The following is a 24,664-nucleotide window of genomic DNA, read 5'->3' as shown; positions in this document are numbered from 1 at the left end:
ACTTGGGGCATTCCGAGTGTCAGTGAAGGCAGCACATAAACCACAAGTCTGTAGAACAAGTGGGATGATTATCCTCAACATGCCAAACTGTAATGCTGCTAAATAATGAGGGGCATATTTACACCGGGGCCACCAGCACTAGTAATAAGACATCAGCTGTGAAGTGAAAAAAGAAGATGAGCTGAAGAGCATGCTGTGTGCTTTCTGTTTGCGCTGCTTTCATGGGTCAGGTCAGGGGTCTTCAATCACTGGCCTTCAGTGCAGTGGACCCTTCACTGCCCTGCTCTTTTAAGTCCTGGGTGTAAAGTTGCCATGCTCACATGTTTTTTTCATAACTTTCGACCCTTGCTGTTAATGAGGAATGAATGAAAATAAAATAATCACAAGACAATCCTGGCCTGCTGAAAAATGTTTGTGATGTAATGCGTTTGTTTTTTTCTTTTCTGAGGGGATTTTGGAGAAATCCACGGTTACTTGGGTGGATCACTGCTGATCGAGAACACAGACCTGCCCACTGTTTGTTTTCTGCAGTGAGACGTGTCCCTATTTGCCTCTTTTGGATTTAAGTTGGAGCCTTTATTTTCTGTCTGTGCTGAACACTGTGTTCTACTGTGCACTTGTGCAACAATACGACACAAAGTAGGCACAGATAGCAGTAACTACTAGTTTACACTTTAAGTATGACGTACAATATTCCCCCTTTATTGTTCAAAATGATTGTCCACCCTTCAATGAACTCATTAACTAATAAACACTTCCAATCAGGTGATTTTTACAACTTTTGAACTGACTGGCTCTTTGAATGGTTGACAGTAAAATGATTAAATACATCTAGTGGCTGACCGTGTCTGTATGATGGTGACAGAGCAGAAACACTTAGCTGGTTCCTGTGCATACATGTAGGGTCTTGGATGAAGATATAATCCAGGATGCAAATATCAACCCAAAGACACACCAGACACACACACAAAATTACATTTTAACATTTTTATTATTAAAATATTCACCTACAAAATGGCCTATAAACACTATTTACAGAATAGCGAGCAGTGATGCCTGCCAAGACACAGAGAAAGATGTTTATGCACAGAGGACACTGTGCACCGTTGTCAGGGGAAGAGATGAATTTATGTGGTGTGGAGAAGACATACATTTCCCATCGTCTTTATAAGGAGATCACGGGGGCCGGTGTAAGGAAAAGATTGGGACTCTGAACACTCTACAGTTATTTCCCTGAGGGACAAACCTGCAGCTGAATCACAAACAACAAAAAAAACTCTCCTTAATGTGTCAGCACGGACATGGAAATGAGGTATATGAGGTCTCTGTTGCAGCGCAGAGAACTGCTTACCATTAATATTTGAACGCGTTTGTATGAAAAATCAGCCATCGAGCGTCACAAATGATAAATGATTGGGGCCATTTTTCATCTGACTGGTTGAAGTCCTTTCGAGAAGCGCGGAGCCACAAACACAGCTCTCAGGAATGAACCAATACAACCTTATGAACGATGATCTGCTCTCTAAAATGTTACAGTGGGTTCTGACAGGGTTTCTCAGCACAAACATGACCATAAACAGTTACTTCAAGTAGATTATAAACACCAAAATTGAAGTAAGGTTTTTCACATGACAGTGATGACAGTCCTTTCATCAGTATCCAAGTGCTCTAGAAAAAAAACGGAGAAAAGGCTCATTTTTGGGATAATTGTTGAAAATCATGTGATTCTCTACAGCAGCAGCAGCAGCGCTTATACATCATTAGAGGGGAAAAAAATCACTTACAAAAAATATCATTATGTTGATTGTGTTAAAGAAAACAAACCTTTATTGTTGTCTGTTTGTTCTTCTGCCTGTTAAGAAGAAGAATTGCATTGGTTTATTTGGTAAAAACAACTTCAACACTGTTCATGCAGCTTTTCCAACTTACTCTGACCTCTGGTGGGAAGCATCGGTTCACAAATCTCTCGGTAACAAACATCCTGCTGTACTTTATATGTCCTTTTGTACCTGCAAAGAGCATAGCAGACTTATGGATTTGGTCCATTAGTCTTAAATAATCTCTATGTGTCTTCAGCTTTGCACTTCACATGTTTAGACATCACATATGTCATGACAAGTGCAAGGCCTGATATGACTTACAGGTAGTGGCACACTCCGCCCTCCCAGACGGGCACGCTCTTCGTTTCAGAGTAGAGACGGGTGCAGGGGTGGGGCACTCGCTGGCACGCTGCAAACAGCCGTCACACAACATGAGGTATGAATGTTTTAAGCATTGTGAGCGAGGAAAAGTCTGCCGGATGGTTTAGGAGTCATGCGGGATGGAGCTGGGCCCTGCTCTCTGGCTGATGGATGGTTTTAGGAAAGGAATGTTTAAACAGTCTGACGCTGGATGTTTAGGGGAAGAAAGGGACTCAAGAGGGGTGAGGCTATGTCCAGTGTCTCCTCAGTCACAGCTTCATCAACGTCCAATTATCAGCGATACTCTTTTACTGCATTTCCCGCTTGTTTTCATGTGTTTCACTAGATGTCACTGAGTGTATTCCCTGCATTCACTTAGTGTGAAAAACATGATGAAGCTACATGTTTTTATTCTTTGCAGACATCTGCTATGACTTTTCTTATTTTGAACAGTTTTTGACTCACTAAGTTTTCATAAACAACATATAGACAATCATATCTCACACCGTGCATCCAATGCAAAGTACGCTGATATTTCAAAATACTCATTATTCCAGACTGATCAGCTGTAGCAGCTGTAGATACACATAAACCTACTATATTCCGTTTCCGTGCGAAAATAAAGTCTGCAATGTTGAAATAACTGAATTCTGTGATGGACGTAAAGACTGACGAGTGCAATAACTGAAGGTAAAATCTCTCTGGAAGGTAGTTTTTACAGAAGCTTCTGGATGGACAATATGATTGGTACAGCTTGTTGCTTTTCATCACCAATGATCTGAATAGTCATATATATATATATATATATATTAATAGACATTCCTGTTGAGTAAGAAATTCCATTTTCTTCATGCTCCTAAATTCGGATTGAGTCCATGCAGTAATATTGTAGCATATACAGATATGAACAACTCTGATAAATGTGTGAACACGTGTTTTAGTTATCAGACAGGTATTGGACACAGTGTGGATAAAGCTTTCCTACTGGCTGTGATCCACACAAAGTAGTAGTGATGGCCAAAAGACTTTTCCCCCCGGCTGCTGGCAGCTTCCCCATTTACAGTCTGTCATAGATACATTTAATACAAGCTGGCGGCTTGAGTCATAACTGTGCAGCACATCTTAAAAAGGAATAAGAGAGCACATGGGGAGATTCCAGTCATTGGACTGTTGAAGGATTTGATTTAATTTAGTGGAATAAGGCTTCTCTTATGAAGACAGAAACCCGCTTCCTACATGAAGAAACCTGTCACATGTTCTTTTGAGCTATTTGAGCCAAAATGAAATGAGCCCTTGAAAATTGGGCTGAAGATGTATCTGTGAGACACTGGATAGACAGAAGAGGAAAATCTGAACAAAGAAGGACATTGTCCACAGGTGACATACTGCTGTCTCACACAGCCAACAGAACATTCGAAAGAAACACTGAGTAATTAATGAAACTCCAGCTCCAGGAAAAAATGAAGGAAAGTGGTGCGGTACAAATAATATGCTGCTTTGTGCCTTCGCTGTACACTGTATTCATAGTGTACATTCATGCCCCAAAGCCTTCGAGTTAACCGAGCCATTCATACATGTCAGAGGGGTCAACTGTCAGTGGAGCGTGTTTCCTGCTTTTGAGAAGCCAGAGGTCTATACATACCTCCACGCTCCATGTCAGTTTACATGATGAAATGCAAATCTAACATAGATTGTACTGTAACGTCACACCATCAGATGCTACGGTCACCCTGAGAGGAAGCAGAATTACAACCCTAGGGAACACACAGACAAGCCTGTGAATCCTGAATGACACCCATGACATCTAGACAGCTGGTCAGCAGACGTCTTTCCCCATTATCAGATAAATACAGAGAATACAGACATTCATGTTCCCCTCAGGATCAATTATCAATCACTTAATTGATGCCCTGATTTTTTTTTTTTAATCTAGCTCCACCATCAGATCAAATGTCCCATTCTTTAGTGTGTAACCAAATCCTGCTAAACTAATGGCATTCCCATCAGACTCTGATGTACTTTGTGTTTAGTGCTAAATAGAAAATGTTAGCATGATGCAAAAGGATAAACAGATATAGCTAAAGGATGGATGGAACTTGAGCAAGTGTCAAAGACAAATATGTGTCTGTGTGTGTATATATATGTGTGGGGAGAGGAAGCACATAAACTTACACAGTTCACACTGTCTGCCCTTGAACCCCGCTGCACAGTCGCAGATGAAGGAGTCCCCTCCGTTGACACATGTACCCCCGTTCTGGCAGGGCAGACTGCGGCAGTCCTGAGGCAACTCTAAAAGACAACAGCTGCCATCAACACCCACAGTACAGAAGAGTACGACTCTCAGGTTTCAGGCCCAGTACGCCACATTAACTACAGCTGATACCATGTGTTGATAGCCTCTACCTCTTAGACAACCCCCCCCCTTTTTTTTTTTTTTTTACCAGTATGCTTTCCTGAATGTTACATCTTTCAAGATTGGCATTGACACTTGGTAAACACAGATAAAACTAATGATAAATTATTGGAGCAAACACCAAGACACCCACCAGGCTTCGTTCTTAAACCTTCCTCCTGAATCTCCAGTGCAAGGCTGATTTTGTTTGTTGTTTCCTCCATCTTCTCTAATCTAATTGGCGGGTCAGGTTCTGCAAGGCAAAACGTTTCCTGTCATGAATCGGCGTAAAAAGACGAAATAAACGACAGGCAGCAGAGTAGACAGCCCACTAAACAAGACACATTAAAGGTTTTGTGTACATCCCTCAGCCTGGAACGATGAAACACGTCAGTACTGATTTGGCAAAATGGTCAAAAACCATAGTATGACATCATGGGCGTAACATCATTCAAAGGGGCAGAACAATCCCAGAAAGGAAGCGTATTCTCTAGAGCACAAGATAACATCTGTAAAACAGCTTTTCTGTTTAGGCTATCGGCTCTGAATCTCTGCAATGGCATGCATGAAGTTAAAATACATTACAAAAGATGATCGTATGGAAATGAAAAAAGTTTATTTCTGAAAGCTATTGTTTTCTGACTTGTCTTTATCAAAAGCTGCTAAATGAAGCGAACAGCATGTGTCAGATAATGTGGGTCTGTTTGTGTGATAGCAGAGGGTCCAGTTTACATTGGAGGACCAGCTATATTTCATCCAGACACGCCATGGTTAGGAGCATATGGTTAAAGGACCATGGCCTAACTTATTCCATCTGCATCAAGATAAGCAAATAAGATTACGCTCTTAATGTATGGACATCCTGAGCAAATCAGAACAGTTTCAATATGTTAGTGTAGCATGTTAGTTTCACAGAAAAATGTAAAACTGTCTGGAATTATTCTTTAGGCTTTAGGAGCTTAAAAAATGGCAGTGATGTCAAATTTTAACATGAAAGTATGAAACATATATGTATATGTATATACGTTTCCTCCCTATTTGTACTTACTAGTGCGATGCCGAATGGCTTTTCGAGGCAAGTGAGTGAACTTGGCAGTTATCTTTCCCCTTCTGTCAATGAGTTCTGTGTATCTGCAACAGAGAAAACGTTGCTATTTGTTCAGCATCAACGGTGAATTCAAGCATTTCCATTGTATATGTTTTCAAGACCAACTTTCTGAGTGTACCTGGGCAGCTCCTGTGAGTTCTCCGTTTCTGTTGTGCCTCCCAGTACCTGAGGCTGGGATGGGGGAAGTGTGCGTCCGACCTGAGTCCCCTGTCCAGTCACATTTGGCCTCTCTCTTCTCCCTGCTCTTGCCTCCATTGGCACTGGGTCAAAGAGAATGTATACAGATTGTGCAAAAAGTCTATTTTGCATAACTAGTTTACTTTAGCTAGATAGCATCAGCAGTGTTCACACAAAAGACAACATTTCTAGATCAGACGCTGCAGATCATGATCACCGTAGTGAAACGTTCACTCACAGGTAGTGAAGGTTAAGTGTTGAGGAACGCTGTGGATCTGTTCCTGCCCTGCGGTTCTGACAGATGTGAGAGCCACATAGTAGTGCTGCCCTGGCGTCAGTTCACGCAGGGTGTATGATCCTAATTTCCCATTGGGCAGGAAGCGACTCCGGGTGTTCAACCCTCTGGTCACGTTGACCACAAAGCCATCTGGGACGTTTCTCGGGTGGCGGCTCCAGGTGATCAGCGCGGAGTTAGTGGTCACATGTGACAGGGAGAGGTTCTGTGGGGGGAGGGGCCCTGAGGCAAAAACACATGTAGATATCTTCTTTTTGCTTTGTTTAACTGGTAACTAAAGTCACTGTCTTTTAACTTTATTTGCATTGATTGATTCACTTGATGCTTTTGTCACATGATTGAGTGACATTGACATGTTCCTACCAGCTACACATCAGAACTGTCCCTTACATTCCTATTTATTCCCAACAAACAATAATGATTAAATACCTGTTTCTGATCAGGTTAAGGGTGACACACTGCTCAGGGTGGTCAGTTTCTTAAATAACATAATGTTTACAATTTTAGTTTGCTTAACATTGCTTTATAGTCATTATTTATAGGATATAGTGGGATACAGAACATTTATTAAATGCTTTGCGGTATGTTTACAGTTGTTTATAAATGTGTGAATGAACTCTTACAACCTGTTTAAATGTGCTTATGACTAGTGTGTTGAGATGGGGGAAGTGTGTGTCTGAGTCCCCTGCCCAGTCACATTCGGCCTAGTTCAAAATGTTACAGGGGATGAGGTTAAAAACATACATGTGAAGGTTAAGTGAAAGTTTTAGTTGACACGTGGCTACAAAACTGTGATGATCACATATAAATGAACCGTACACCTGATATATGCAGAATGCAGAGAGAAAATTTTAAATTAGAAATGATCAAATTTAAATCCTAACAGCATCTGTTATAATCATTTTGACACAATATATACTTGGCTGCTGAATGGTGGTGTTTAACCTACTTGTCCAGAATTGCAGTGGTCCAGCTGAGTGGCTGGTGGAGGGAAACTCGTCTGGTCTGATTCCACTTTGAGTCAACACATCCACTGTGTACATCTGACCAGGGAGTAATGAACTGTGATGCACACAGAGGGTGACAAAATGTTACATGACAGCAAACAAAGCATGACACCTGACCCCATCACCCTCAGATCGCTGTTAGGAGCACCAAAATGGTACAAAATAGTGCCCTCTGGTGGTCAAAAGATACATTACCTAAAGTTATTCAAAGGACAGCGCTTCAACAGCACCGTTTAGTGGACACAAAGGATGCTGCAGGTCTGTGCAATACATTGAAATTCTGGGTCATCAGTGTTCTTTTGAATCAAGGTGCAGAACCTGACCTGAAGGTGTGCTCAGTGGTGCTCACGTTGAGTACAGCAGTGCGAGCCTCACTCCCATCTGAAGGTAGCAGAGAGACGTGCACCCTGCTGACTGCTGCATGACGAGCAGCCTGAACCAGCCAGCTCAGCCACACCTGAGAAGAGGTCACATTGACCACCTGTAGCTGCTCCACACGCCGAGGTCCTATAGTGCGCACACACACACACACACACACACGCATGCACACACACACACAGAGTTACAAATGACCATTCATGCAGACCATCTATTCAAACTTTCCAGGAGTCTTCTCTTACTACTACAGCATTAACGAGGGTGCCTACTGGTGCGTATCAGTGCGGTGGCAGGCTGGCTGACGTCGTTGCTGTTGGTGTTGCGTTTGGTGGAGAAGGTGGAGATGTTGTACAGCAGGCCGGGCACCAGGCCTCGCATGACGTGGGTTGACTTCTGCCTGTCCAGCAAGTCCGATTTGCGATTGCTTCGCCCCAGAGGACCATAAGTGACAAGGAACCCGCTGATCAGGCTGTGTGAGGGCTCCGGCTCATCCCAGCGCAGCTCCAACTCGTTCTCCTCCACACGCAGCACATGGAGACCAGACGGAGGCAACAGGTCTGGGAACAGTGGCAACCTTACATGTCTAATCCATACATTAAATAATTACAGAGTTGTCTTTGCGATACAGAGGATGAGGTGATAAGCTGACTGAGCTGGAAGCTGATTAGTTTTGTGTGACTCCAACTGACCTTTCTCACAGTCTTTGCCTGTGTGTCCTACTTTACAAACACAGTTGTAGTTCCCTCTCCTGTCACTCCTGCAGAGGCCACGATTTCCACAAGGTTGCAGTACACACGGGTTCTCCACTTGGGGGTGGCAAAGACAAGCAGAGAGTACACTAAGGTTCATGTCACAAGATGATAGGAAAGAAACAGACTTGTGAGGCAGAAGACGCAAAGTCACTTACACATCTGGCACTGGTCCCCAAAGAAACCGTCTTTGCATATGCACAAATAATTCCGTCTGTAACCCCGACACGCACCTCCATTTAGACAGGGGTTGGGTTCACACACGTCCTGCTCTGCACACAGATATTTACGGTACAATTTGATAGCTGTCCTGTATAATCTGTGTGTTAAAACGCATAAGCTAGAATGTAATGTAACAGGTTGAACGAACACTGTACCTGTTTCACAGTTCTGGCCTTTGAAGCCATGTGGACAGTGACACAAGTAGGAGCCAAGCTGGTCCTCACATGTCCCCCCATGCTTGCAGGGTTTCGACAGGCATTCATTTATATCTTGAGGTAGATGAAACACACATATACACAGGAAGTACATATGCGTGGATGTTCACTGAATTTCGGCTTTTAATAGTAAATAACTGTCATTGGGCTTTACCTGTCTGACAGCGCTTTCCACTGAAGCCACTATGACACTCGCACTGGTAGGATCCCACTAGGTTCCGACATGTGCCACCATTAAGACAAGGCTGTGATAGACATTCGTTGATCTCTGTAATTATGGGAAATTAAGAAATCAGCATAAATCAACAGCGATAAAACAGTTTAGAGCTGAAACTGTGGTAATGACTGGATCTTTCGATGTGTGTGTACATGTGTTGGTGCAATGTTACGGACCCTCACAAATGGGTGGCTGGCTCCAGTCTCCCTGAATGCCACAGATGCTCTGGGTGGCTCTGGGCACAGACATGAAGCCTGAATGGCATATATACACAGCCATGGAGCCTGGTGTTGTTGAGGAGAACTGGACCTCAGCATGCTTCACTTGTGGAGGCAGCCCACAGCCCAGCTCTGAATACAAACACACTGATAATGTCAGCATGGCTGCATGGTAACACAAGCTCACAAACAGGAGCTCAACCAGGACGGACTAAAGGCAACGGTAGAGGTGTTTTCCATCGAGGCTCTCTGTGCTCGCCCTCATCCAAAATTACCTCCAGCGTACAGTTAGAATGTGTACACATGAAACAACAGGTCTAATCAGGTCTTACTTTATATAGCTTATGAAGCTGTGCTATATCTGTTAACGTGGGGCCTCTAGCGCAGCAACACCGCTAAGATTATCTCTACACTTAACAGCTCAGGATACCCCCTGCCTGTGCCAATCTATTTCAGTCAGCATTGTACAGACTTCAGCATCGCAGTGAGATTTGGACATTATTGTGTGGTGAAGCACATTCTGCTTACTTGCGGAGGTTGTTGCTGAGCTCCTGCTTATTTCACAGTGCCTGCCGCTGAAGGCCTCAGTGCATTCACATTTGTACTTTCCTATGTAGTGAAAACATGTGCCCCCATTCAGACAGGGGCTGGAGGCACAGGGGTCTGGCTTTCCTGCAAGAAAACATACACACTGGGGATTATTATTGATAATGACAATTGCTTTTGGTCATTTCTGCACACGCTTTCGAGCGCGTTCGCAGCGAGTATGAAAATACTCACCCACTTCACAGTGTTTTCCAGTGAATCTGTAAGGACACACACATCTGTAGCTCCCTGCCTCTTCCTTACAGGAGCCCCCATTGCGACAGGGACCAGAAGCGCAGGTATTGAGTCTAACTGGAAAGAGACATGGAGAAGGGAATCCTTGAAGCAGGGACTACTCTAGCTTTTAATCACACAAAATAAATCTGTTCCAGTGCATGGCAGCTACATTGCAAGTCATAATTCAGGAAAATAGCTCATAACTCAGTCATAAATACAAATTATCCTAAGCCTTTCAGCATTATAATTTTTCAAGCAGCATTACAAGTAATGGCACGTTTCCTAGTGTATTAAAGCTGTATTTGAGCCCCAGTAATAACACACAAGTCTGAGGGATGTTTTGATAAAGCTCATGTGAAAGCATTCCTCCAGTGTTTTATCAGCTATGCTACCTTTTTCACAGTGCTTCCCCCAGTATCCGTATTTGCATTCGCAGGTGTAGCCTCCATCCCGCTCGTAGCAGTAGCCCCCATTCAGACACGGAGAGGAGTCGCAGACCGATCGGGGCTGTACTGAAAAACACACACCGAGACTTGACTGTGTTCCATTGCACTGGGAAACGGTAAACCTTTTTAATTTCATTCAAGCATGTGGGCTTGGTCCAACCTTTAAAAAACACAGATTATTTGTCACTTTATGATTGAATCAAATACAAACTCTCCCATGAACATTCAACAGCAGCATAAATCACAGAAATGTCGTAAATGTAAATTGCAAATGTGACCATTGCTTTTGAAATAGAAAGTTACACTTGTCGAGGCCAGTGTGTTTGAAAATGTGTTTGTCGCTATAGAAACTGGCTGCTCATGCAGTGACACATAGCTGCAAAGTGCCCTGATGTTGGGATGGTGCCTGAGGCTCTTACCATAGGGGTAGAAGTCCTTGTGATCAAGCTCTGTTCCACTGGTCTGACATGTACATAGGTAGGCCCCTCCATACTCCAAACAGGGACCTCCATCGGGGCACGGCCTGTTGTTACTGCACGGTGTCTGGGTTACTTCTGAGAAGAAAGGGATTGTGAAAGGCCGGTTCACAAATTTAGGAATAAAGGTTTGAGACATTTGTGATCTCACAGTACCCCATTATTTCACATTCATCACAGCCCTAGTGAGACACCTGATAGGATTATACGTATCATACCTACCAAACTGACAGTAGAGTCCTGTGTAGCCTGAAGGGCATTCACAAGTCCCATTGATGTCCACACAGACACCCCCATTCTGGCAAAGACATTCCTCTACACACACAGGAACAGAGAGAGTGCATGTATGTGTAAGAGAGAGAGAGAGAGAGAGAGAGGCTAAAAGCTGGAAAGTTTGCTCGAGCTACTTGAAAGCAACTACTTAAACTGTGTTAAGTTTTCAGTATTGGTCTAAGTGCAAACAGAGGCAGAAGGTATAAATGGTCAACATGTGCACCATATGCTCGGGGCCTTTCATCTGCCACACTGTAAACTATGTATTGATTCGCTGTCATTTCTCTTTCCCTAATCTTTTCCAACAAAGTTCACAGGAGCAGAGGATTACCAGCCAGCATGCTGCACATCCGCTCTGTACAAATTGTAAGAATGTTTTTATTTTCCTCTCCTTCCTAATTGCAGCAGTGGATCAAAGGACGCGGCCGTATCACAGCTAAATGGTTCCTCTTTGAAGTCCCGGGAGCACGGTGGAGGGTATTATTTTTCCGATGATATGGAGCATATTTTGCGAGCGAAATGTATGGCCCCGAGGGCAATTAATGGATTGTTAATTTGCAAGACACACTTTCATTGGCCACCTGTGCGGGCCGGGCCCTTTGATCTGGGAGCCTGATTAGGCACTTCTGAGTCCCACTTCTTTCTCTTCCTCGGAGGATCCTGCTCCTTTTTCCACTGTGCCTTCCAAGTGAGCCAGGCAGGAAAGTATTTGAGAGATTTAAGAGAGCCTATATAAGCACTGATAGTTATTTCAGCTCAAGGGTGAGAAGTAGCATGCATTTGCAATAGCTCAAATACTATTAAAAAGCTTTGGTGGGGAAAAAAGAGAAAAAAAAAAAACAACCTTGCAACAACTGCTATCAGAGGGTGACACCACTTCTCTCAGGGGAGCCTGAATTAGCTTTAAACGGCTCAATGCTTATTTTCTAACGCAAATATAATATGATGCAGGCATTAAACATGCTATAAAAATAACTTCATATGCATTTGTGAAAGGAAGTTTGAGGCTGATGGCATTTTACATAGTTTGTGTTGAACTTGCCCTATGGTTATGCAGGCAGCAGCTGTGCTTGAAACTATAGTGTGGTGCAATGGCCAACTTCCAGAGAAGCAAGTAGCAGTGTGGAAGCATGCATATTTCAACAGCTCTGTCTGAAGAAATGACCTGAATACCAAAGACCAGCTTTGACTCATAAAGAGGCCTTTTTAAGTCTAGACAAAGCACTTCCTCTTGTTGGTAAACTAATAAAATGTGCTATAAAACAATTATTCACAACATCAAGCGACTGGTTCCCGTAGTAAACTGGGCGAGGCCGTGTCAGTTTTGATAATTACAATAATCCATCATCACAGCAGCCTCTTCCAGGGCAGAGCTCCAAATTCCTGTGGGATAGCACAGCTCCTCTCTAAATACCCCAGTCTGCTCTCTACCTGCCCAGCTGCCTGCAGCGAGCGTCAGTGTGCGATACCTTCACACTTGTCACCATAGAAGCCCGGAGCACATGTACAGTTGGAGATTCCCGAGCTGGTGTGTTCGCAAATCTGGTGCGTCTTGCAGTCTTCGTCTTCGTCACACGTGGCTGCATTTGGGGAAGCATGATAGGCTGAGGTGAAAGAATCCAACTGTGGGTGAAAATATTTGGCAAAGCTCTGGCTGTCGCTGTACTTGCATTTACCTGTTTGGTTTTCTGCCTCAGTTGAATTGACCTGAAGCACCATTAGCTCTGAGAAAGGAACACAGGAACATGCTTTAAAGGCTTGGTTCACCCCAAATACACCCCAAACTATCTGAGTGACAAAACTAACTAGAGCTAAGTGAGAATGTGCAAAAATAACAGCCTGAATGATTATTAATTCAGCAGCAGCAGCTTATCACATGTATATTTTCATCCACCCATACAGTGTGTTGGTCAGGCGGTAACAAGTAATTGCAAAGCAGAAATGCCAAAGATTTAAGACATTCTTATTGAAAATGTTACACATTTATGTTCATGTATGAATAAAATCTGAATGTTGGCCAATATATCAGATTCATTTTGTAATTTGGGTGAAGTGACCCTTCAAACCAGACTTGCACAGATAGTAACTCTATTAGACTGATATGTAGCCAGGCTGATGGACAAACAGATGGAGGGAATTTGCATATGGCACAGTCCTCAATCACAGTTAAACTAGCTGTGTGACCTGATTAGAATATTTAGCTCTACTGCCAGTATTTAGATACGGTCAGTAATTATTAGAGCTGTGATTTCATGCTACAGAAATCTGTGACCAGTCAGATTTTGTGATGCTATAGAGTTTTAACTACATGACAAAGACCAGAGACCCCATTTTTTTCCTGACACTTGTCAAGATTTGTGACCCTGTTAAATAATAAGAAGCACAATTGTGTGGTAACAGCCAACAAAGTATGATGAAAATGTTTGCATTGGCAATATAGCTGACATTCTTGGGAGAACACTGACTGGAGAAGCGACAGAGCGAGCTCACTTAGAGTTCATAGCCATAAACAGAGAGGTATGATAGGTTTCCCTTTGTGCCTGTCCCAGTTGGAAAATCACTAATTATTGCAAGCCAAACATAACTTACATGCTATGTCTACGTTTTCTATCAAGACCCATTTTCCCAAATATGCTTTTCTGGCAGAATTCAAGTTGAATTCAAGTCACCTGTCTCACAGAGCGCTCCAGTGAAGGCAGCGGGACAAATACAGGTGAAGTTGGCCACCTGATCAAAGCACTCTCCTCCATTCAGACAGGGCTGCGACTCGCATTCATTTATGTCTGGAGGACGCACAAAAAAAAAAGAAGCTTATTCTCTTCATTCAGTTTCACGTTTTCAGTCTTCACATGGAGAAGCAAAAGGGTTGTTGTCTAAGACATTGAGCAGGATTAAGAGCACTGAACTTCCTTTCTGAAAACATTGAGTTTCATTGACCAGGTGTCTAGTATTAAGAGTAATCCCTTCTCATGTAGATACAAGGATTCATGAACTGTGCAGGGCCCGCTAATTTAATTCCCTGCTGGGTTCAAGTTTCATCAACAATCAATCACAAGAGGAGCGAGATTAGTAAACCGACCTGACTTCAGTGAACTTCCTCACTGTGGTTCATTGCTACATTGTGTGAAACCGAGAAAAAAAAAGAGCTGTTTGCAAATGAATTTAACCAGAACCTCGACTTGGACACATTTGTCTAGGTAGACTGAGAAACATCTGCCAAAATGACTGAGTTTGATGTAGAAAGCAGCAGAAAATATTTCCTCTAGAGGGAGATGCCTACTTTCCCCCAGAGTGTGAAAACCCCTTGCTCACCTGTCTCACACAGGACACCAGTGTATCCCGGTTCACACACACAGGTGAAACTGCCAGCTCCTTGTACACAAGACGCGTTGTTGAGACAGGGTCTGTCGTTGCACTCGTCAATGTCTGTAACACACACACAAGGACAGAGAGACACGCTCATGGAATATTTACTCAGCTGATTAATATATCCGCCACACTGCTCCCCTCACTCTGCAAGTATGTGCTGCTGGCTGTGAAAGGTATTAGAAGAGGTTTGATACATCTCCACATGCTGGACTGTGGGAATAAGCACAGAAGCTCCAGAGAGGCTGGACCACGATATTCTAAAATTCTTTTTTTTTGTGTGTGGAAACTGCTTAATGAGGCACAAAAGCACTTTGATTAATCAGAATTTTTCCTGGTCTTCAGCCTATTTTGTGTATGAAGAGGCTGAAGAGAAGAAGCGTGGATTTTCTGATGACATGAAAAATGTCTTTATATTTACCCCAAAACATGATCAACTCTTGTACAAGCTGTTACTCTAAGTTTACATTTTTGAGCAGTTCTCTAGAAAGTATTCTAGAGAGAGGAAATAAAAAAAATGTAAGTGAAACCAGCTTCTGTACCTGTTTCACACTGAATCCCAGTGTATCCGGGAGGACACTGACAGATGAAACTATTAATCTGGTCTTCACAAGTCCCTCCGTTCTGGCACGGATATGAGGCACACTCATTGACATCTACGGATACAGTGAAAAACACAAAGGAGGTAGTGTTACTTTTTTAATTAGAAGAAAACATCTGGCCAAGGTCAGATAGTAAGGTAATGTGTGAGGAGAATGCTGATACAGGTATTAACGAAATATCTGTGTGTCCTTTTAGCAAGTCACTAGTATTTTTTTTACAAGTTCGCATTATTTTTCCTGGCTGATCTCAGGTGGACAGGTATTCACTCACAGTGCGCAGTGTGTGTCGAGCACACCAGAGCAGGAAGCGGTGTCAACCATAACTCACCAATCTGGCATCTTCGGCCGGTGAAGCCAGCCAAGCAGGAGCAAGTGAAGGAGGGGTTGCCTGTAATACAGTCGTCGATGCACTGGCCTCCATTCAGACATGGTCGCAGGTGTGGGCACACAGATGCTGCAGAGAGAAATCAGTAAACCTAAGGAAACCTAAAAGCAGAAGTATTAAGACACCCAGGAATGGAAGAACTAATATCTCAGCCGCAGGTCTTACCGGAGTTGTTGCAGCCACCCACTTCCACGTTTGCATCGTCTATACGGAACACCCATCTGCCCGGGTAGCCCACATTGGTGGTCCCCTCGACGTTTACCACATCAGCCGTGCGAGAGCCGGGGATGTTGAAATAGCGCTTTCCATCACCAGCATTGAATCCTGCCTGGGAAGAGAGTAACACGGAGGAAGACATCACAAAGGATTGCTGAATTAGAGTTTAGACACCTGGAAAATGTAGTATGCATCTTCACAGGAAGCAGATTGTGCTGACCGTTCCAAACTGTGACTGTCACGATCGGCGAATAACCATGGCATCTTACCTGCGCTGCGATCCCTCCCAGCCCAGCCAGGTTTCCTCCACTGCTGGCATGCATGCCTGTGGTCCAAGTGATGTTATTGTACTGGAATATAGTGAAGGAAATCTCTCCATCTGTAATAAGCACCACTTGGAAAGTATTTACCTGCATTGAGAAGAACAGGCTCGGTTAAACCATTTCCTGATTTCCATGAAATCTGGTAATAATGCATGCATCTGACAGACTCCTCACTCCAATGCTACAGATTCCTAAATCTCAGTCAGGCTAGAGACGTAATAGACTTCTCTGGGCCAGTTGTTGAGGCAGATCGCAAGAAATTCACAATCATCATTAAAATGAAATCCAATAGCTGCGCTTTCTAACCACACATTATATCCCAATCTTACCCAATAAGACCAAGGCTATTTCGTGGGACTTGAGATTATCAAGGCCAGAGGTTCCCAGAAGTTCATCCCTGTTAGATGAGTACGAGTACCCCTGATGCTGATACTGATACTCACTGATCTAGGCCCTAAAGATACATAAATAATCAGAGATGGTTAAGCAGTAGCTAAATGGTAGTGGGAGAGCTGTGAAGTAAAGTGAGTTTATACCGGTGTGTGGGAGTTGCCTCCAAAGAAAGTAACTTTGTGCCAAGTACAAATGAGGAGCCATGTTGCGTTGAAGTTGGGGAACTCTGAGAAGTACGTTCTGACATCACTTGAAGCCCTCCTCAGGATGGAGGGCTCCCGGCTCTCTCTGTAGAAGACTTTCCCTGCTCGACGGTTGTCCACATCAGCCCAGAACGGTGCCACAACCCTTCTGTCACCGGCGATTGGAAAAGCCACAGGTGTGAACTGAGACACCTCCCTCAGGAAAGATACAAGGCCATTGTTGTTAACCTGAGGAGGAGATAGTCGGGGTTGTATTAGAGATTAGTCATATAGTGATATATTTTGTGCAACATGTCACATTAAGCCACTGCAACTTGAGGCGGGGTTCGAGTGCAAGTGCAGAGATGGCAAGGCAAAGGTGGACAAACAGACGTATTCTGACCTTACAGGGCAAACAGCAGCATGGGGCAGCAGCGCTCCCATAACGGATGTTTGCACTTGGCATGTAGCAAACAGACGCTACCTTTATTCCGTGAAATGACAGCAGCTGAGAAAACCAAGTTTGTGCTGCTCATGCACCTGCAAAGTCATCACACCAGGGCGGATGTTCACAACCTTTAAATCCACAGATGTCTGCCAACAGCAAAGTAACCAAATAAATGAACCCATCCTCCCCTCGTCCACACATCTCCTCTGTGAGAAACGCACGCTCAGCACTGCAGCTATGTACAGAAGCGGGGTGAAATATCATCCACCTAAAGGATCAGCTTTAAAAGGTCAATGATTGGTGTATTGTTGAAGCAATTAGCTGAATAAGTGGTTAGTCGATCAACAGAAAATAAACCAACAATCACTTTCACTCTCAAAGGAGAGGATTTGTTTGTTTGTACACTGAATATCATTTTGGACTGCTGGTCAGACAAATTAGTAATGTGAAGAAAACTGCAACAGGTTTTTTCACCGTTTCTGACATTTATAGACGAATCAATTCATTTCTCACAGAAAATAACTGATCGTTGCACTCATCGTTTCTTACATTTTACATTTTAGTCATTCTGTGGTCACACTTAAAGCAGCAATAATTGATTGGACTCTTGGGGCAGCAGAAAAAGCTGAAAACACAGCATTGACATTCTACCACCATATAAAGTTACATAGCTGACATATTAGCTAATAGATGCCTATATACACATCCAGCAGAGTATAGAGCAACATTAGTATTCATTAACAGGCGTCTTTCTGGCCACCTGGACAACGTTAAGTCCAATATTCACTCTACTTTCGGCTCTGTTTTAATCTCTGACAACTCCAAAGGAAAAATGTCTGACTCTTTAGCTGCATAATGATCCATTATGTCCACCAGTCAGTCATTAACTGTTTCTGTTGTTTGGTGCTGGGCAGGTAGTGCACAGGTGGTTTATCGGAGCGTTTTTTGCTAAAAAGAAAAACAAGGTTGGTAAAAGTGGTGAGGCTGAACCAAAACAGTGATGTTACAGATTGTAAAACCAAAACAATGAGCGTAAAGATAAAAAAACTACAAAGTTGGGCGATAATTATTTGTGGGTTTATCACTTCAAGCATCCACTTTCACATTACACAAAATCATTTGATCCATTATAATATAAAAAACATTGCTTAGTGCAGCTTTAAGCTGCAATTTGTAAAACTGAAGACAAAATGGCAGGAGAGGAAAAATAAGGATTGGACAGTAAATATGACTGTCCTTACCGTGTCCTTACCAGAGGGTTCCCTGCAATAGTTGTAGATAAAAGAAGTACTGTGAGTCTGAAAATTTTGAACATCCTCGGAAACAAACTAAACCTGAGTAGAGAGGAAAGTTCTACAGGATGAAGGGTTGAATCCCCATGAAAGGCCTTCATTCATTCATACATAATACACATACATAATTTCTGCACATTATCAACAAGTGGAGATTCTTCCCACCGTGGCACCTATCATGTTTCTCTTGATCGCTGGCATGAACTTTGCCTCTCTCCATTCAAACCGAGCGGCATGTGACAGTGACAAAGCAACGTCAGATGGCTCAGCTCTGCTCCCTGCATGTATGAAAACCATAATTTGAAGGACTTTGCTGTAAAAACAGCAGAGGAAGTTTTGTTTGGCACGGCACGGAGGCTCAGTTAATTGCCCGACCACAGTCTTCCCCTCTGCATCAGCGTGATGTGGTGAGAACGCGGCTGATGTGGGGAAAAGGAGGACCGACTGCAGGGGCAGGGCCCAGGGGTCAGCCAGAGCGCCATCTGATACCGGGAGAAAAACAAGAGAGAGGGCACAGGGCTGGATGAATGGAGGGATGGACATGAATTACAAACCTCCCACACCCACATACCCACTAATGAGAGACCTGTGGTGGCAGCGGTCTGGAAGTCACCCATCTTACAGCAAAATTAGTGTAGGAAATCATGCTGAACACTAAACAGAGTTTATAGTCCAATACTGGAATATGTTTAATCGCCTAATCCAATCTCTTGTAGCATCTGGAACTGTTTAAACAAGTGTATTTCTTACTTGTTAAGATTTTTTAGGGGACCACTTTGACATAGCCATGACCTTAGAGGAATTTAAACTGAACTCTAGACCTTTTTCTTTGCTTCATATCACATACTTTTCTTCTTCTCATGGATTCCAACAAGGCTATAACCAGAGCAGAGATCCAGCGAAGGGTGGTTATGCATCACACTTATGTGAGAGAGTGAATGGGTTCAGAGCTGCCTTGTGTTATGCTGTAACATGACCAAGGTCAGACTCACAGGGGAGAGAGGTGCGATCAGTCAACCTTGTAAGAAGCATCTCTCTCCCCATATTTCTTTCTCTCACTCTCAGTGGTGCCACTCCACTCTACAACTCCCTTGTTATTTTTTGGGAATTCTTTGCCGGATGTATCCAGGATTTTGCTTGGGTGGTTTTCTTTAGAGCCAAGCAATTTATGGACTAAAATAAACTTTCATCTGGCTCAAGTCAAGCCAAAGCAAACCCCTGAATGAAAAAGGTGCCCATGGATCAACTCAGGAAAACATTAGTTTTCCTTGTCAAAAACGGAGGTTTCACAGTTACAAGCTTGTCAAATTACTTGAGAGACTGAAGGAAGTGACTACAGTCTGACAGTCTGTGCACTTGGCCTGTGTCCTGAGCCCCAGCTCACCTTTATCTCCAAAGAGTTTAGATTGAGGCAATAAATCCTGACTGGAACAGCGTGGAAGGATTTTAATACAGCTTCCATAGTGCAAGTGATGTGGAGGTTTGGTGTACGTAGATGTGAGTGCATTGTTATAATGGTCTGTATAATGTAGGAATTCCTAATTTCAGGAGTTTAGAAGTATAGAAGAGTTTGAAAATACTTCCATTAAGCAATTTAATGTCATAAAAGTTACATTTTTAGAAAATTCCTACTGAATTTGCGATCAATTTAAACTTTAATTGCAAACTTGAACTTTTAGTCAATAATAGTGTATACTGAAATAGATTTAAATAAAGTTTGAGTTGTTTGATATTTTGGGAAAAGTGCTTATTTGCTTACTTGCCGAGAGGTAGATGAGAAGATGTACCAGACTATTTCTTGGCTGGGTGCGGTGACTTCCTGGAGTCTTGTCGTCACTGTGAGATTAACAGGCAACCAGCTGAGATTCCAGGAAGTCATCACGCCCGGCCAAGAAGTAGTCTGGTGAATAACACCCCTGTAAAACCACAACTTGTTGTTTTTACACATACAAGCTTCCAGTGTTTATGCTCAGCTAAGCTAACCACCCCCTGGCTGTAGCTTCACATTTAATGGACGGACATTAGAGTGGTATTAATCTCCTCTTTTGACTCTACGCAAGAATTGAATTTAAGAATTCGCTTAAAAGTGAATAAGCCTATTTCCCTAATGCCAAACTGTTCTTTTAAAGTGCATCATTTTAGACGTTTAAGCATGTGTAAAAATACGGTGGTTGAACTGCTTCTGACATCACTCAGTCACGTCTCTCATCCCACCCATGCAATGTAAAGAGCACTCCTGCTGAGTACAAAGAATGAACCTGGATGCACACATCTTTGGGCCATACATAGTGGTGAGTGAAAGTGAGTGAATGAAATAGCACAAAGTCCAAGTGTTGAAGCTCTTCAGAAGAGGAGATGAGCACTAGCAGATGTGCAATCTGTAAAGAGTGCAGTTACACTGTAGCACGTTTTTGGCAGGATCCTTTCAAAATGCAATTGAATTGTGTTTAAATATTGTTTATTTCTAATTACAGAATAATCCCACATTGTATTTCAACATTTGAATACTACAGACTCCATGTTTCCTAATGTAAACACAACAAGTCCTAGAAAAGCTTGAGTCTTTCCACAGTCCACGAGTCCATGTATCTACAATAAACGCCTTTGATCATAACCATCTATTCTCACATCTGCTTTTAGACTTGTGTTCTTTCCTCTCTGACCTTGGATATCCTCCTTCATGTTCTTTACAATGGCCATCCGTAAGAGTAGTTAATCCGTGAACTGCATTGTTTGGAAGCCACTAAGACGCTTTGCAGATACATCTGTGTTCTGTTAAAATGATTGGTCATTTCTTAGATAAAGCAGCTGGACAGTTCCAGGGGGAAGACCCCTGCCATATTATCTGAGGCGTGGGAGGAGGGTAGGGGGGACCTGGAGAATGAGGTGGAGGAGGAGGAGGAGGAGGAGGAGGAGGAGGAGGAGGAGGAGGAGGAGGAGGAGGAGAGATCCCAGCAACGTGTGAGAACTCCCAGACACAAACCATAACAGAGGGACAGCCTGGTTACCAGGAGGCAGAAGTGGGACTGGAGAGGGACAAAGTCAGGGGGGACCCATGTTTGGAAAGGGATTCGAAGGGTCTGTTGATGTGACATTAGAGACCTCTGTAACCAAATGTCACATGGCTGTGGCAGTCACTTGTATCTGTTGATCACAAGTGCTAAAAACACAACCCTACAGCAAGAGGCTGATAGTTGAGGGTATAACGGGATCTGCTCTGAGGGGTTTCAAGGTATGTGTGCTGCTAAACCCAATCAGTTATGATAATAAAGTAAGACAGCACCCACAAACCATTTAAAATTGGTTTGGTTCTACAGCTTCCATGCGGCAGTAGCCCAGAGGCATGAGGCAAACTCCTGGGAGAAACTATTCATACAAATTTAGCTCCTTCGTGCTCACTGAAATATTAGCCTAACCGCTCAAAGCAGCTCACTGGTGGCAGAGATCACCATGTGGCCCGTGTGCTTTACAGCAGATGTTTAATGGATTCAGGTGAGGCATTCAAAATGAGCGTGACTGTAATTTCAAGTGCCTGTCACAATGTGTTATGCCTTGCGTGACTACAGAATTACAGCCCAATGAGATGCAGAGTGGGCTACAGAATATCACATCACAACTAATGCAGCACAATGCAGAATGTGGAGTGCTGAGAGATTTTTTATCTCTGTTAGATGATAATTCAATCTCAGATCGTCAAGCCAAGCAGTAACCTGTCTAATCTTGTCTAATAAGACTGTTGTGTATCAGTATTATTACAGGGGAACACAGAAGTGATGCACTGGAATTCATTGCAAAACTTGCGAAACACAATGTGACAGCACGTGTGATACACACACACACACACACACACACACACACACTCCAGACTAGTGAGTTTCTAAGTCTTCAGAAAGACTCTCAAACACTGCACTTAAAAATAGAGTGTCGCTGTCTGTGTGCTGTGTGTAGATGTTAAAGAGTTCAAATGAAAATGAATGTCTTCATTGGGAGACTGACCTCACCCTCGTTGGCAAAGATGCTCAGATTAGAAAGACGACCTCTGACCTTGCCCATTGTTGCCATGGTTCCTCAGCCTCTCCTGCCCATGATGGGAGGAGGCAGGCGGGGCTCAGAACGAGGAGGAGGGGATTCGCAGAGCGAACGCGGATGCATAACCACAACAGGTGGTGTTGATTTAAAGGAGTTCTGCCTTTCCATGCGCTGGAACTGAACCCAATACATGACAAAGGCAGATCAAAGTGTGTTTCACTGTGGTGCGCGAAAATCCTTGTCAAACCATTCTGCTTCCTCCCATGAGCACTGTTTCTCTCTCTCCAGCGTGCATATTTTCCCTCCCGCTCTCTCTGAAAAAGAACTGCTCACAGATGCTCCGCAGAAACAGTAAGAAGACAAACGGCCGTTTCCTTTAACAGCTCATTGTAAACTTACTAGAACAGGGATTACTACTGCTCTTCTACTAGTTTCTTACTCACTCTTCCCTGGTGCACTTGAGAGCCCTAAGAGTGCTGGGGGGGGGGGGGCAGATGTAAAGTGAAGAGAAAGTCATGGAGGATTATGATTCCACCCGCGAGGAGAAAACGCGATATCCTACAAATAAGGGTACACACCAGAGCTTGTGAGCGCACACAAACATATACAAACTCTCAAAGGGCACTGCAATGTAGTATTTGGCTGCGTGCCAAATCTCATCTCCCTGAGGCTCTTATACAATCCACACCATGTCAGTTTCAATTGCCAACTGCCAAGCGCATGCACACACATACACATGCTGACATATAAAGACATAAACACACACACATTAGTAGAAACACACTGCTCTCTACTCACATAGAGTCCTGTGTGCCTGTCTCCAAAGAACGGGAAAGCAACAGAGATCTCCACGAGCCTGGAGCCTCCGTCGTCCTGAGCGATGGTCTGTGAGTCCCCCTTGTCTTGGCCAAAGGGGTAGAAGTCCTCCAGGGGCACAGCGGGTTCCACCCCAGGCAGCAGGTCCAGGGAGAGCAGGGTGCAGAAGCAGGGCAGCAGGGCTTGCAGCACCAACACCATGGCCTCAGCCACCCAGGGATGGAGCTGACAGCAGGCACCGCGTAGGAGAGGGAGGAGCACACACACCTGAGGCAACAAGAGCAGAGCAGAACAGGACAAGACCGTACGTTCCTCCTCTCAACCACAGCAGTCTGAATCCTCCCCTGACTACTCTCTGGCTCTCCCTCTTTCTCTCCTCACTTGTCCTTCAGGAGTGAACTGGGCTTCTTGTGTGAGACAGGGGAATACTGTAGATTCCTTGCATTCTGCTTGCTGCTGGGTACTGCATGAGCCACACTCCGTCTCACTGAAATGAAACGAGGGAAGGAATGAAAGAGGGGGAGCAGCGTGATTCAGCTGAGATGTTTTTTTTTTTTTTTTTTTTTTAACAATCCAGCGATTTGGTCCCTGATGGTCAGCTTAGAAATATCCTCAATAAAAGCTCTATTCTGCCTGCCAAAGGAGTTCTTTCAGTTTTGGCCCCACCTCCCCCACAGGGATTCACTACCTTGCATAATTAGCTCCTTCCAGCCAATAGCGGAAAAGAGGCCGGTAACTGGATAACCACTGGGCGGATCTATGATAATCAAAGGGCTGCTTTAAAGAAACTCTGACAAGATTTTCCCCTTTCAGTGGAACTCCTAGTATGTACAGTTACCAAGGCATGCAAGGTTACACAGTGAGACAACATGCATGTGCAATGTGAAAATGCAACACCATACAGTTACTATGCAATTAAAACTTGAGAAAGAGTATAAAAAAGTTACTGGCTTTCAAGATACTTACACACAGTGGATGCATGTTTGGATGAAAACACACAAACACATTGAGAACATATTTGTGGTTTCTAATCAGCAAAGGGAAAACCACATATTAAATAAAGATTTTAGGGTTGTGAAGGATTACAGAGGGATTGCCAGTGAAACTTTCAAGGAATGATGATCCCCACAGAAATTGGAGTCTGCAGCAATCTTTGAAAGAAAACACTGAAGACGGCACTGGCAACAGAGAGCGAAGGTCATTCTCTCACCCACAACACTAAATCCACAAAGGCTTTTAATGGTGCGAGCCAAACGCCAGAACTCACATGCCATGAAAGGGCAGCGCTGTCCTTCACAAAGTTCACAGAACACTTTTTCCATAACAAAGTTGTGTGGCCATTTGAACAAACATCATCATCAAATCTCAACATCTTACGTAAAACAAAACTATGTGATTGTGCTCTGATACACCCAGTTTATTCAAAACAATTACAAC

The 24,664-nt window shown here is 43.6% G+C and overlaps 1 protein-coding gene across 5 annotated transcripts; it reads right to left on the bottom strand.

The window, feature by feature from the left end:
- Positions 1-1,010: 1,010 nt before the first annotated feature.
- sned1 (sushi, nidogen and EGF-like domains 1) lies at positions 1,011-23,729 on the bottom strand. 5 transcript variants are annotated; one of them, XM_070832031.1, is made up of 32 exons: positions 23,210-23,729; positions 16,604-16,891; positions 16,014-16,154; positions 15,694-15,856; positions 15,472-15,597; positions 15,084-15,197; positions 14,488-14,601; positions 13,845-13,958; positions 12,852-12,899; positions 12,645-12,755; positions 11,125-11,217; positions 10,846-10,980; positions 10,373-10,492; positions 9,939-10,055; positions 9,687-9,830; positions 9,117-9,290; positions 8,878-8,991; positions 8,664-8,777; positions 8,445-8,558; positions 8,227-8,343; positions 7,807-8,094; positions 7,483-7,666; positions 7,102-7,214; positions 6,096-6,374; positions 5,799-5,940; positions 5,621-5,703; positions 4,727-4,825; positions 4,353-4,469; positions 2,142-2,229; positions 1,930-2,009; positions 1,825-1,852; positions 1,011-1,668 (listed from the first exon to the last, which is right to left on the bottom strand). In XM_070832031.1, exons 1-31 carry the CDS (start codon positions 23,426-23,428, stop codon positions 1,827-1,829), a joined length of 4,179 nt encoding a protein of 1,392 aa, XP_070688132.1. In that variant the 5' UTR covers positions 23,429-23,729; the 3' UTR covers positions 1,011-1,668; positions 1,825-1,826. The 5 variants fall into 5 exon arrangements, with proteins under 5 accessions (XP_070688132.1, XP_070688133.1, XP_070688129.1 ...); XM_070832032.1 differs by having other exon boundaries at positions 1,936-2,009; XM_070832028.1 differs by lacking the exons at positions 1,011-1,668; positions 1,825-1,852 and having other exon boundaries at positions 1,866-2,009.
- Between the last annotated feature and the right edge of the window lie 935 nt (positions 23,730-24,664).

This window comes from Pempheris klunzingeri, chromosome 6 (genome assembly GCF_042242105.1).
Source record: "Pempheris klunzingeri isolate RE-2024b chromosome 6, fPemKlu1.hap1, whole genome shotgun sequence".
Classification (NCBI taxonomy): Eukaryota; Metazoa; Chordata; class Actinopteri; order Acropomatiformes; family Pempheridae; genus Pempheris; species Pempheris klunzingeri.
The sequence above is the reverse complement of the archived record's forward strand: the minus strand, read 5'-3'. Positions and strand labels throughout refer to the sequence as shown.

What these genes read in the sequence shown, in the direction of transcription:
- sned1 (XM_070832028.1), bottom strand. Translation starts at nt 23,428, where the DNA reads ATGGTGTTGGTGCTGCAAGCCCTGCTGCCCTGCTTCTGCACCCTGCTC. An exon ending in AGGCCAGAACTGTGAAACAG is followed by an intron (nt 8,559 to 8,663) that starts GTACAGTGTTCG and finishes ATCTGTGTGCAG; the next exon opens with AGCAGGACGTGTGTGAACCC. An exon ending in AGGCAAAGACTGTGAGAAAG is followed by an intron (nt 8,095 to 8,226) that starts GTCAGTTGGAGT and finishes CACTGTTCCCAG; the next exon opens with ACCTGTTGCCTCCGTCTGGT.